Source organism: Chanos chanos, chromosome 8 (assembly GCF_902362185.1).
Source record: "Chanos chanos chromosome 8, fChaCha1.1, whole genome shotgun sequence".
Lineage (NCBI taxonomy): Eukaryota > Metazoa > Chordata > Actinopteri > Gonorynchiformes > Chanidae > Chanos > Chanos chanos.
The window spans coordinates 2490001-2505000 of NC_044502.1; the positions used below are offsets into that span (position 1 = coordinate 2490001).

The window sequence follows — 15000 nt, forward strand, 5'->3', positions numbered from 1 at the left end:
TGTGTGTGTGCATGTATATGTGTGTATATATATGTGTGTGTGTATGTGTGTGTGTGTGTGTATGTGTGGGTGTGTGCATGTGTGTATGTATATGTGTGTATATATATGTGTGTGTGTGTATGTATATGTGTGTGTGTGTGTGTGTGTGTGTGTGTGTGAATGCGCAGGCATGAACGTGACAGAGAGAGAAGTGTGAGAACACTGTTCAGACACAGACCACTTTGGTTTTCAGCTGTGGTCCCTGTACCTCTTGCCTTTTCCGCTGTATTTTCAGCTACTCTGCATTTCTCTGCCAGAGCCAAAACTACATTTTACCTCGCACTCAGATCCACAGAGAGATAGGGAAAGAGAGAGAAAGAGAGATAGGGAAAGAGAGATAGGGAAAGAGAGAGAAAGAGAGATAGGGAAAGAGAGAGAAAGAGAGAAAGAGAGAGAGAGAGAGAGAGAGAGAGCGAGCGGAGCAGAACAGAACAGAGAGAGGAGAAAAGTTTCTGCAACGGCAACAGGGTTGAGAGAGCGATGCCGAGCAGAGGGGGAAGGAATTAGCAAAACCCTTCGCTCTCGTCCGGACAACAGAGAAAAGACAGACGTGTCGGGAACAAAAAGAAAGAAAGAGAGGAAAGGTGTGTGTGTGTGTGTGTGTCTAGATTTTCTCTCCCACTGATCTGCGCAGGAGGATAACACACGGAAGGTAAGCAAAATACATTTTATTACACGCAATCACGAATAATGAACTATATCTGAGCTTTTCTGATGACTTCTTTCTTTTTTTTTCTACGAGCAACCCTGCCAATGCAAACAACAGCTATAAAGATAATTTATATTTTAACACAACAAGGCCTACAGTGTGCAGACTTGTATTATAAATAACAGCTGTATACAGTAAATGCATGGAGGGAGAAACATTAGTGAAACTCTCCGCCTCTGGTACACAAAACTGATGGCGTAGTTACATTTTCAAACTCGGTCAAACGTTTGAAATGATACCTTCTGGTAAAATTCACTCTCTCTATACATTTGTAAGGGATGACACGTAAATATTCCTATTATTTTAAAACGCTCACGATAAGTCGTGCCGCATTACGACTTATTTCCACATGCAAAAAAAAAATTGAGGAGAAAGAGAAGGTATCTGCTGGTTTTGGATCAGAAGGTGGAAAATCAGAAGATAGTTTGGTTTAATGGCCAGTATTTGAAGCATTTGAGCACCCAGTGAAAGTGTGTAATGTATTTGGGATGTGTGCCCAGCCATACTCTCTGCTCCTCTGCACTGGTATTTGGATGAGGCCTTGGTCCAAACCAGTATTTTCCTCCCATTTCTTTCTTCCCAAATTCAAAGGTTTTCAAGCAACAGAAATTCACCTCTTTGTCCAGCACAGGAAAGACTTTCTCTAACAATTTCTCTGTCTCTGTTCTCTGCTGTTTCAGGGCGTTAGATCGGAGCAAAGAGACGTTGTGGTTACGTAACACCCATTTCTCCCCTCCCAAAAAACAAACAAACAAACAAACAAACAAAAACAGAAAGACAAACATAAATAGACACAGACAAGATGGTCACTCTCTTCACCACCATCACTTCGCTCAACAGCACCTACACCTCGTTGGTCTCTGCCGTCGCCGACTACGCCAACCAATCCTGCTCCCTGGAGGACGAGTCTCTCCGCGTGCCCCTGGCTGTCCTCTACACCTTTATCTTCATTTCGGGCCTGGTGGGGAACCTACTGGCTCTTTGGGTCTTCCTGTTCCTTCACTCTCGTCGCAACTCTGTCCGCGTCTTCCTGATCAACGTGGCGTTTGCAGACCTGCTGCTGCTGGCCTGCCTGCCGTTCCGCATCGCCTACCACTCCATGGGCAACTCCTGGGCCCTGGGACCTCACATGTGCAAAGTGGTGGGAAACCTGTTCTACATGAACATGTACATCAGCATCACTCTGCTGGGCCTCATCAGTCTGGACCGGTACCTGAAGATCCAGGGCGTGCGGAGGTTCAAGGGTCGCTGCTGCAGGCTGTGGCTGAGGAGGAGCCGCTGGAGCGTGGTCACCTGTGGCCTGCTGTGGGCCTTCTCCGTGACGGCGGTGGTCCCCATGATCGCTCTGTCCGAAGGGAACGAGGAACCCGGGAAGTGCTTCCAGTACAAGCAAAGGCAACAGGCCCGTGGGAAGGCCTACTTCAACTATTTCATGGTGGCCATATTCTGGTTGGTGTTTGTCGTGCTGGTCGCGTCGTACGGGCAGATCGCCTTGCGCCTGCTGCGGACGTCGAAGGACAAGCCGGACCTGCCGAACGCGATGCGGTACGGCCGCACGGCCAAGAAGTCGTTCGTGGTACTGGTGCTGTTCACCGTGTGCTTCGCGCCATACCACGCGTTTCGAGGCATTTACGTCCACTCCCAGCTCAACGACACGCCGTGCGAACGCCGTCGCCTCATGGACCGCACCAACGAGGTCATGTTGCTTTTCTCCGCTCTCAACAGCTGCCTCGACCCCGTCATGTACTTTATGCTGTCCGGATCCGTGCGCAAGGCAACCGTGCAAGCCATCTACCGTATCTTCCAGCTGCCGAAGAAAGCCTCGGAGACAACGAACAGCTCCACGACAGAGTGTCGGAGGACCTCGCTCTCCCAAGCCTCGACCACGGTGCTGGCCACGCCACGCGGGAGTCTGGGTTTCATCTTCAACCGTTGCGTGTATCCCCCTCCCGAATCCGGGGATGACAATGCTTACCAGCACGGTCGGGCCGGTTTGCAGAAACCAAAATGAACGGTATGTTTTTAATCACGGGAACTATTATAGAGTCTTTGGTCTTGCTTTTTTGTTTTTAATTAGCTGGGGAGCACTGATCTCAGATCAGTCATACCTGAGAAGTTCCTTAAGAACACTCCAACTGAGGAAATGTACCAGGAGTTCCTAGATCAGAATGACTGTGCAGCCAGAATAATCGTGCCCTACAGCAGAGCAGTTATCAGTATGCTCATCTGAGATCATACGGACTTCTCTGATCTGTACTGACATGAAACACGCTAAAAAAGGGAAATAAGAGATAAAGCAAGTGAGACTATGTTGAAAACCAGCAGCCATTAATGTTGCATGCGTAATGTTGTACGGATGAGTCGGGCTCAAGAGAAGGGTTTGTACAACATGGACAAGAGATCTACACATCTGTGTTAAAGAGCTCACTGCTGTGTCTGGTGTAACATGCAAAAGCTCTCAATGCAACGTCTGTCTCTTCAGTCTGTCTGCAAATTTTGACAAGAGGGCGCCCCCTCCTGACAGAAAGCTGCACAGCAAGAAAGTTAAAAACTGCAGGACAGAGATCAAACCAGTCTGGATACGTTATGTCACATTTGTCTTAATGCATGTACTTTTTTTTCTGTTTTCATTTTTAAAAAGTGTACTGTTTGTATGAATGAGCCTAAACCCCAGATACAGGCTGGGTCTCTGTTCTGTTTCTTTTGTCAAACCAAGTAGCAGTCATTATTCAGCATTACTACCGTTTCTATACAAACTTCACATAAACTGATGGTATTTCTTTAACGGCATCTTAGAATAACGTTACAGTGAGTAAAATGTATTGTTATTGCATCCAGGATTCAAGTCACTCTTCAAGTCACTATACTTAATCTACCCTCTCCTCTTGCTTACATACATACACTAACACACAAACACACACATGCACACACAAGCAACACAAACACACACACACACATAACCACACAAGCATGCATTGCCACAAACAAAAAAGCTCTTTAATCCTTGACAAATCAACGTCTGTGTCCATCAGACCAAAGTAATCAACCAAAGCAGGCAGAAAGCGGCCACGCCTACCGGGAGCAAGAAGTGGTATGGTTGGTGTAAGGTGGGACATGGCGTCTGGTCTCTGAGAGTAATCCTACATTAAGCACAGATGCTCCTCGCATTAGAGAGAGGGGCTTCCCTCAGCTATACCACTAATCCACCCCCCAGGATAATCTAGCACCATTAAACATACTGCTTAAATGGTTAAGTGTCTTTGTGTCTGCGCATGTGTGCAAGCAAAGCATGGATGCAAATAAATATACATATACATAGTACGGCTCCGCGATTATGGGAAAAAATCATGATCGCGATTATTTTGGTCAATACAGAGATCGCGATTATTCAATACGATTACTCGTTGACTTTGGAAATATCATGCATTTGTTGAATTTGTAAAAAAAAAAAAAAAAACTTGGCTTTTTAACAGTGGATTTTCTTGTACTTTAAATATATATCAACTGAAAAACAAATAAAAAGATAAATGTAAAAAAATAAGATAAATAAAATAAATGATTTATTTTTACACACACACACACACACACACACACACGTATCAGGGTTTCCACTAGGATTTTTTCTTGTCTGTCCGCTGTCCAGAAAGAATTTCTTTTACCGGACAAATCTGAAACTTACCGGTCTAGTTTCAATCACAGTCTATGTTACAAACGCAAATATAATGTACACCTAGGTTGACAAAAGAATGACAACAACCTCAAATCAGTCTACTTAATGAACAGTAACCATTAAGCAAAACGAACAGTAGTGATTGAGCAAAACTTCAACATTCGCCGTTAAAATGTAGGCTATTACGAAACATCGGTAACCTTAAACATCTGTAGCAAAAAAGGCTAGGCCTACATGCCATTAAATGTAGCCTATAAGCTACCAGGTAACATTTTATTTTTATGTTGTTTTTTTAATTGCAGCAAAGTCCTCTACTGCTGACTTGAAATCAAACATGCGCAATGTGTCTTTGTAAACTGCAATGCAGTTAATAGGCTGTTTCACTGTCAAAACACAAATGCCCTGTTTATATTCAATAAATGCAATAATACAATTTTTACATACAGGTATCTTCAAGCAAACTCAAGAGATTAGTTGAAGAAAAAAAAAAAATCAGGCGATTTCCTGCACTGGAAAACTGACAGAAAAATATCTCTGCGTGGCCCGTAATGTCTGTTCGTTCTAAACGAGTGTTTTCGGATGCAGGCCTGGTGGTAAACAAACTAGAAAAGCATTCACTGTCATAACATTTAGACATGGTGCACTTCATAAAAGCACATTTTGAAACAAATGGGAGCTGTGTAAAGTCTCTGGCGTGGTTTGTTACAAAGCTGAGTTTTTGTTTACTTGTTGGTTTCATTTGTTTGAATGGAGAGTTGTTAATGGTGCATTCATATAGGGTTATATTTGTAATTTAGAGCATTGGAACGAGAGGCAAAGTTGTTAATGGTGCATTCATATAGGTTTATATTTGTAATTTAGAGCATTGGAACAAGAGGCAGATTCATTTTAAGTGCTCTTTGGGTGTTTCCTAAAGAATGATTTAAATTGTCTCTCGCATGAACTGTTTCACTCTCTGTCTTTAAAGCAACGAGTTGACAAAATGTGACTGTCATTCAACAAACGTGACTTACATTTTTTGTTTATCTTGCTGTTGTTATTGTCCCTGTTAAGAATATAATGGACTGCAATTATTATGCTTCACAGTTCCTAAATTTGTCACATTTTAAAAATAAAGTAACAGTGAAAGTGGAACTTGAATTTTACAGTGATTTAATGAATAAAAATGTAACAGTCATTATAATTATGATGCCCTGACGTTCCAAAGTGTACACGTGTACTAAAATAAAACTCAAACACCCACACCCACACCCACACAAACACATGTGCTGTTTTTATACATGTTTGCACACACAGACACAGACACACACTCACAGAAAAACACATACACCCACACCCACACCCACACAAACACATGTGCTGTTTTATACATGTTTGCACACACAGACACAGACACACACTCACAGAAAAACACATACACACACACACACACACAGACAGATTCCCATATTCATACAGAAGTGAGCTATGTTTCTGAACTGTCTTCAGAGCTAAATCTAAACTTCATTTTCCTTCAAAACTTCAGGAGCCTCTAACCTGCAACACACGCACACACCACTGGACACATAAAAATGAGACTTATGACAGGTAAGCCATGACCCCTGACCCACGATTAGTCATGACCTGTGACCTTCGGTCAGTTGGGACCCTGAGCAGGTTCACCAAGGTTAACACTGATAGGGTTTTACCTTCACATCTCTGTGGATAACGTTGTTGTCATGACAATAACGCAATGCCTCCAGGATCTGACGCATGTAGTGACTGCAGGAGAGCAGAAGAGAGAAGGAAGAGCGATATTACAGAGGCAAAAGCATTTTTTACGACATATGAATAAGCAAACTGCAGAAGGGTAAATGATTCATAAGCAAAGTATACCTGGCTACTGCTTCACTGTAGACAAACCCAGCATCTGCTCTCTTCACAATCTCAAAACAAAGGTCAGCTCCATCCATACTGAGTTAGTGAGAGAGAGAGAGAGAAAGAGAGAGAGAGAGAGAGAGAGAGAAAATGAGGAAGTGAGATAAACTTCCCAGATATTTTATCTCATAGATCAAGACGTACTCTAACTCGGTTTGTACCTCACAGACGCGCACACACACACACACACACACACACTTACAACTCGAAGACCATGTAGAGCATTCCATCTGAACTGTAGGTTTCCAGCAGTTCCACAATGTGTGGATGCTTCAGCATGTGACAGATACTGGCCTCTCGCTTCAGATCTGCAGAGAGAGAGAGAGACAGAGAGAGAGAGAGAGAGAGTGGAAGATCATCATCAGCATCATTTCATAATCACTGCTGTTTCTTTTACAGTAATCATACCGTCTCATATCATCACCACTTTCACATCATTTGCTTCATTCTTTTTTACCATCTTCATCATGCCACTGTTCATCATTAGCACCATCCTTATAATGACACTCTAATGTTGACTCTTCAGGTTATTTTCATCCTCAAAATAACCTTAATCAGCAAAAATAAAACGGACCAATCTAATCACCCACGCATGAACTGTGTGCCACAGAGAGCAGCTTTGAGCACACGACAGCATTTACCGCTCAGCCTCACTGTGTTCCATTGTGGTCCAGCCACAAAGACTGACGTCACCGTGTCCTATCTGTGTCCAACACTAGAGGGAGCTCCAGAGCACCCTGGCCCATTCATACAGCTCAGTCTCACTGGAGAGACAGAAAAGCAGCACTTCTGCCCACTCTAACGCCATCTGAGAGAACTGGTTTAGAGTATTTCTAAAACTCACTCTTTGAAATGATCAGGGAATGAGAGGAAAGTCACACTCGAGTGTAAAGTATGCGGAGTGGTGAAGTGTCCTCGTCATAACTACGTGAAGCAAAACAGTATCTTGTGTCTCACTGGCCTAACACTACCTCCTTCATGTTTTCTTTGTTCTCTTTTCTTTGTTGATGAGAGTGAGACATAGACACATCACAGGTGTGTGTGTGTGGGTGGGTGTTTTTTTTTCTCCTTTCCTCTTTCTCTTTTTCATTTCCCTCTGTGTGTGTGTGTGTGTGTGTGTGTGTGTGTTTCTCTATTATTCTCTCTCAACTACACATCAAAGCAGATAAGCACCACTGAGAAAGTGACCAAATCTCAAACCCTCCAAACACAACAAATATTTTAAAATTGGATTCCTAGATGATGGGTTACACTTATCCATTGCCTAACTGTATTACAAATGCACACATCACCATGCAAAACTCAGTTTAATCCAAAGACTAAAGTCTAAATTGCTGTCTCAGAAATCAACCTTTAATTACAGTAAAGATGACTTCCGCTCAGAGTCATCTAACACTTGCTTTAACAGACCGACGTGGGCTGGATTTGGTCCCCAACACATCTCTGCAGGAGCGCGGTTCTCCAGGTGGAGGTTTGGATAACTTCCCACCCCAGGCTTTCTGCAGATCTTCCCTCACAGAGAGAGGCAGCTCAGAGGCATTCTGTGTGTGTGTGTGTGTGTGTGTGTGTGTGTGTGTGTGCGCGCGGTGGAAAAGAGCTCCACTCAGCTGCTCTGTTGGCTGGAAGGTATGTATTGTAGGTATGTGCATTGTAGGCAGCAGAAAGGATTTTTATGATTTCTCTAAAAGGCCCGTGAACCTAATCAGCATTCACCACTCCTTACTGCCATGGAAACCGCGGTTCAGCCGAGTCCACGACACGCCGCAATGGGAGACAGCTTTGTATGTTCAGACATTTCTGCACACACACACACACACTAAAAATCTAACTGGGCGGAGGATGAACCATACACACACACACACACACACACACACACAAAGACAAATGCATCTGTGATAAACTGAAGAAGAGAGGCCACCATAAATGGGGAGAAATGTATGGTTGCTGTCAACACACACACACACACATACACACACAAACACACACCACAGCTCATTCCGGAAAACTCTGGAGCTATGACAGTGCATTTGTTTCACACCACAGGACAACAGGGGCTGACATGGGTACAACAGAGAAGCAAGAATCACCCTACTCTTCCCGCCCACACCCCCATACACAAACACAGACACAATAAGGCATCATCACGACTGAGACACACTGTGAGTCAAACCAAGAAACCCCCTTACAAGCCCACAACCAACCAAACTGTGAAAAAGATCAGTTTCTCTCTCTCTCTCTCCCCCTCAAACACAATCACACACACATTGAATGTGAGACTAGACTAGGGGAAGGCAGTGTGTGTGTGTGTGTGAGCGGCACAGAAGAAGGACTGTGGTTGATTATGTAAGACACACACTCTGTTCTGTCTGGACTCTAACCAGCCTCCATTTCTCTCTCTGTATATGCTTCTCTGTGTGCCCAATTCATGTGCATCATATTACTACATATGTCACGACACCAACATTTTGGTACTACTACTACTACTACTACTACTAATACTAATAATAATAATAGTAATGAAATTCCATAATTCAAAGTATTCCTTTATTTAAAAAAATCTTGATGAACATCAGTAAATAAAAACTGTAACAGTGGCATGTAGCCACTGACTATTTACCAGCTGACAGTAGATAAAAGCTTTAGCAATATCGCCTTCATTATTCAACAAAACAAAATTGTATTACAGTTCAGTAATACAATATAAAAAAGATACAACAGTCATAAAATATAAAATATGTAACACAGCTACCACACCAACATCACCTTTAAAATAGTGACGTGTACCTTTAAAGTAGTTAACCAAACCACCATTCAAGTTAACCTGGATTGGCATTCAGCAATATCAGAATACAATCATCTTCCTTATTTCACAGTTTTTCAATAGTAGTACCCCGAGCAGTGCCATGAGAAGTAACATTTAAGTGACCATACAGATCAAAATATGGACTTCATGAAAAAAAAAAAAAAAAAAGCCATCCTGACACAATATTGATTTCAAATTTGAGAAACTGAACAGAACGTCGAGCAAGTATCATGTTGTATGTAGGAATGCAACAAGAACCGTTATATTTATATACAATATAAACAACAAATCACATACACACGTTCATTAAACTCTAACTCTCTCTCTCTCTCTCTCTCACACACACACACACACACACACACACACGGGCACAGTGGAGGCCCAGCATGTAGAAGTGCTACGACAGACCCAGCTGAGGGATAGTCATACGCTAAAACACGTACACGACTCAGCAAAGCCAAAATGAATTAATGCAGTTAGGCGGGGAGGGGAAATCGACATTTTTCAACAAAACCATATCTTATAATGGAATACCGTATTTACAACGGACTACAACAACCTCCTACGGAGAGGGGAAAAAAAATAGCCTACCGCCTTTAAAAACCCCACACGCATACACGTAAAATACACCATACACGCTGGTTTTGACAATACGCATATTTCAGGGCAATTGGGAACCGCTGTTTCTATTCTCAATGGCTAGCTCCGGGGAGAACCGTATGCTATGGCAAAGTGGAATAAGCCCCCTAGCAGATATAAATCTCTTTAGTCCACAGCTTCGAATGCCTCCTTCGGTCTCAATAGACGGTGCGGATTACGAGTCTCCGGTAGCACCTGCCCCATCCAGCACATGGAAATTCACAGAATTCATAGAATTTCTCCACTCATAGTTGGAGAAAAGCCATCTACAGAGGAAATTCTCACAAAACGCACCCTGAATACTCAGACGTTTGCGTACGGAGTCTTATACTTCACGAATGCGGCATCAACATTATCGGTTAGACTATATGCTTTTTCTTTTTTTTTTTCTTTTTTTTAAACAAGCAAAATCAACATCCCTAATAATTGCCCTGTAGGCCTTGCGTACAACTAGCGTAGCTAGAGTAAATTTAAAGCGTGGGTGATTTTGTAAGAATGCGAGAGCTAAGATGATCTGTGAATCCACAAATAGTGTAGGTTTTATCATTCATGTGACCGTTATTTTCTCTTATAGGCTATTTAAGCAGAATGCTGTGTAATGGTACATGTATCCGTTCCTAGCAATTTGGTACGGACTTAAGGGTTCAGAAGGTTAAGTGGGCAACTGCAAACGGAACAATTTTATCTTGTATAAGGATTGATACAACGAATAAAATTACACACCGGTAGTGATATAATTTTCAAATGGACGACGAAATACAGACTGGGTTATTATTCCAGTCGCCGGATATGTTTCTACGGGTTTGTGCTTATTTAACGACCGAGCCCAATGTGGATGTAGAAAATGTCCTACGCGGTCAAATACCTTACGGTGTCCGTATCGACTGAGCCGTGAGCTGTGCACCGTCATACAACTAAGAGAGGGCACGTTAAAATTCATGTTTTATCGTTTAAATCTGGAAAACGTCCGATCCTGACTTAATCCAGATTTCATGTTGGGTTCTGGGGCACTTACCTCAGCCCCCAAATCTAGACGTCTTTTCAAGGGCCTGTAGCTTTGACTTATCGTACAGAAAAAACAAACAAACGAAAAAACTAACGGAATTTTGACGTGGTTTACAGCGCCTGCTTGTCAGTTGCGATGCTCACGCAGTAGCTCGAGACGGCTAAAAAGGCAAACAACTCTACAACAGTTCGCCGCAAATATCAAACTGGGCCGTATGCAGGTGATTTCTTCACGAGCAGTCCCGTCGTGAGGTAAACAGAGAGGTTGAGTTTCACGGCATCAAATCTTTATTAAGCCCCAAGAGTCACATTTGTAAGTAAAATGGTGCAAATATCAAAGGTAACGGTCTACTGGGCAGCGGAAAGAATGTCATGCGGTCAGCTGAGTCATCCTTTGCCTTATTCTAAGCCAGTAAACGGGTGCATTTGTGACGCATGCCAACAGACATCCTACTAGCCCAAACGGTTGTTTTCCTCAGTAAAGGGCTCTGGCAGTTCATTTCTGGTTTTGAGGTGCATTTTTCTAGCATGATTTCGGTCCACTCAACCCTTCAGAGGTCACATTATATTCCAATAAATACAAAATCGTTCTGTGGTGAAGCATTTCTGTCCTGAAAGTGCCTTGACCCACAGAACACTGGTGGCCACTGACTGGTTTCACGAGCCAGAAAGTGACGCAAACCATGCGCTATGGCCATCTCAGTCAACGCTTCCGAACACAACTGAACATTTATGGAAAGTTCTAGAACAGCACTGAAGACAGCGTTCCCACCGCCACAAAATGATGTAATTTCTCACAGAAGAACAGCGTTGCATGCTTCCGGCTGAGATGTAGAAACTTACAGAATCCATATTACTAAACCACATGATAGCCAGTCTAACGGTACAACATACCCAGAAATGCTGTTCATTTTTGTAGATGTTTCCGTTATTCTGACCGTTATATTTAAGACTGACAACTGGAAAAATATACATTAACTAGATGCTCATAAAACTGAACGTGCAACAGAATTGCCAAAATTTCCAAGTAATTTCAGCGCAGCCCTGTGTGCATGTCTGAAGACAAACACAAATAGTGCTTTTTAATCATCATGTGTCACTCAGGAGTTTGCAGGCTAAATTGTGTCTTTGAATTCTTATCCAGGAGTGAGAATGAACGGGATCTTTTGGGTATCCCAGTCACCGAGCAAATTGCCTTGTGTGAAGAGGCAATTAAAAACCTGCCAATCAAAAAAATAAACAGTGTGGTATTAAACAGATCATGAGGTTTCATTTTTGTGATTCTCAAAATGTTACCAATGCAACTGACAGGAGAGAATGAGCGTGTGTACCAAAGAGAGAATGTGAGGACACAGAGATAAGTAAATAGAGAGAAAAAGAGAGAAAGTTTTTCAGATGCTCCCATAACGCACCCACACACACACACACACACACACACACTCTAAAGCTCTTGCTCTGGGCATCAGTCCATCTTTTTATCTCCTCTTTCTCCCATCTTTCACACTTGTGCTCTGTTGTTTTCTTTCATTTCTGAGACACTGACATACTCACACACTTCTCATCTGTTTCCCTACCCATTTGCACTTTATCTCTCTCTCTCTCTCTCTCTCTCTCGCTCTCTCTCTCCCTCTATTTCTCTTTCTGCCCAGTGCATGTCAGACTCTCTGGCCACTCACAGATGGTAGAGTGCTGGAGCCCAAACTGATGGCACTGCCAACCCAGCAGGGTAATGCCCAGGACAGCAAGCTGCTGCCTGCCAAAGTGGCACAAAGCGTTACCAGCACCTCCAAAAATATACACCAAACACCGACAAAACTGAAGACACACCTGAAGAATTATACACACATACACACACACACACAAACACTAGAAATAGGGCACAAATCTCTTCACATGCGTGCACACACAAGCACAGTTAAACACAACAGCACCACACCTTGTGAGATACATGGGATAACAGGACCACTCAGGCTTCCCTTCCCAACACACCCACACAACAATAAGGTGCACCATGTGTGTGTTTGTGTCCTTCTGTACAGACAGGTTGTTTAAGCCGCATGTGTGTGGGGGTGGGAGAGGCGGTTGTGTTTGTGTGTGTGAGTGAGTGTCCTCTGTGTGTGTACGTAAAGGGACGGGTTGTTTAGTCTGTGTGTGTGCGTGTGTGTGTGTGTGTTTGGGGGTGGAAGGCTGGCAGTGTGTGTGTGTGAGTGTTCGGGGGTGGGGGGGTGACGTATGTGTGTATGTTTGTGTGTGTGAGTGTATGTGTGAGTGTGAGTGTTTGGGGATGGGGGTGTGGCGGTGTGTGCGTGTGTGTGAGTGTTCGGGGGTGGGGGGTGGCGTGTGTGTGTGAGTGTGAGTGTTCAGGGGTGGGGGGTGGTGTGTGTGTGTGTGTGTGTGCGTGCGTGCGTGTGTGCGTGTGTGTTTGTGTGTGTGTGTGTTGGGGGGGTGGGGGTTGAGGTCGGTGGCATGTGGATGTTCTCACCCTCTGTGCTGAGGCCAGGGCTGGAGGTGAAACTGGCCACATCCACAATCTTCACGGCAAACTGTTGTCCTGTGTCCCTGTTGATGCATCTGCGTACCACGCTAAACGGGCCCCTGGAAAAGAGACAGAGAAAACGTGTGTTTAACGACATTTTTTTTTTCCTTCTTCTTCTTCTTTTTCTCTTCTGTTTTCTCCTTCTTAAGCCCTGCTTCGGTCAAACAAGGTCTTCATCAACAAAACCCTGACAGAGTTCGACTGAAATTAAAGAGTGATAATATGAATGACAGATTGCATCTGTAGAAGTGTGAGAATAGAAGGTGCCTCCCATGTTTCATTCTGTAAACAAAACAACTCATTTATTAGAACCTACAATACTACACACGGCCGCTGGAATCAGAGTTCTAGCACATACGCCAGTGATAAACACAGCAGGCGCGTATGTGTGTTTCCTCTGCTGTAATAAACAACCCCAAAAGGCTCTGTCAGTTGGGGCATCAACTAAGACCTTGAGTTGCCTTCCGCATCTGGGATTCACTTTGATGTTCGCCTATGAACGGCAAGTCCGCCAGGGTCACTGCTCATCGGTAATCGCTTAAAAAAAAAAAAATAGGGTGTATATGTAGCTTCAGGTAGTGACAGTGCAAATGGCTTCAGGTTTCAAGTTTATTTCAAGTTTATTTAGAGCCCAATATCACTGTTTACAGTCTCAAAGGGCTTTACAGGCCACAACAGTTAAATCAAAATATGACGGCACCCCCTGACTTAATCCTCATGGCGGGCAAGAAAAATGTTCATGTTCACTAATTACGTCGCCCGATGATGCTATGCTATGCTATGCTACACAATGCGTGAAGAGAAAACATGTAACGGCTAGCTTAACTAGCCTCCCTGACCTTAGCTGAGGTGACTGGCACAAGAGGGGAGGTGACTTACAAAAAACTGCGGGTAACTACATATTCCACATTGAGGAATAAGATGGGTGTGTGTGTGTGTGTGTGTGTGTGTGTGTGTAAATAAATAAATAAATAGAAGGTTACTTCCTCGGTTATCCCTCAGTGTGCTACGAGAGCGCTAATTCGGTCTCGCTCACGTGTGTGTTCCCTCAGTCACGAAAATAGCCGCGGTGCAACACCTCTGGCCACCGCCACTCCCTGTGTGTCAAAGAGTATCGCCACACCGCAGCTAACAAAACACTCATTAACGACACGGTTGCCGCTGCCCCGGGGTATATTCCGAGGAAGAGGAATGTCGGCACAACCGCGACCACACGTCTACAAATTACAGACTGGCGGCGCAGGAACGCCATAAAGGCTAAAATAAAACGGCACAAACAGATGAACACCGCCGAGGAGAAGAGGGGCACTTAGCTTTAGCGACGAAAACGGCATTTGGATAAAAAGGAATCGAGTAATCCCATATCCGAAGTGATTGGGAAGTTAATGACAATTCTGTAATGGCCAGTGTGATATTTATTTGTTTGGGGGTGGGGGGGGGGCTCTTTGACACGTGTCCACTGCCATCCCACACAAAGACATTTAAACACACGCACGCTTTTCTGCAGGGCTGTGCGTAGCTTAGCATCCCTGGCCAGGAACTGAGGAACTGAGCTCCTGGGTTCAGCGTTTGGCATTTCAATCGCCCCTAACCACAGAAAATGTACCACTAATGATGCAAAAGACAGGCCTTTACACAGAAAGAGAGAGAGAGAAAGAGGGAACGAGAGAGAGAGAGGGGGA

General features: G+C 43.8%; 2 protein-coding genes across 5 annotated transcripts in view; one reads left to right on the plus strand and one right to left on the minus strand.

Moving 5' to 3' along the window:
- caskb (calcium/calmodulin-dependent serine protein kinase b) overlaps window positions 1–15000 on the minus strand; it is a 66695-nt gene that overhangs the window by 33614 nt on the left and 18081 nt on the right. For all 4 annotated transcript variants that reach the window (XM_030781059.1, XM_030781060.1, XM_030781058.1 and 1 more), the window contains exons 2-5: window positions 13265–13377; window positions 6538–6643; window positions 6294–6371; window positions 6107–6179 (exon numbers count right to left, since the gene is read on the minus strand). In XM_030781059.1, the coding sequence (XP_030636919.1) occupies window positions 6107–6179; window positions 6294–6371; window positions 6538–6643; window positions 13265–13377 (370 nt within the window). The remainder of the gene's footprint in view (window positions 1–6106; window positions 6180–6293; window positions 6372–6537; window positions 6644–13264; window positions 13378–15000) is intronic.
- gpr34a (G protein-coupled receptor 34a) lies at window positions 1551–2759 on the plus strand. The gene has a single exon (XM_030781019.1). It carries the CDS (start codon window positions 1551–1553, stop codon window positions 2757–2759), a length of 1209 nt encoding a protein of 402 aa, XP_030636879.1.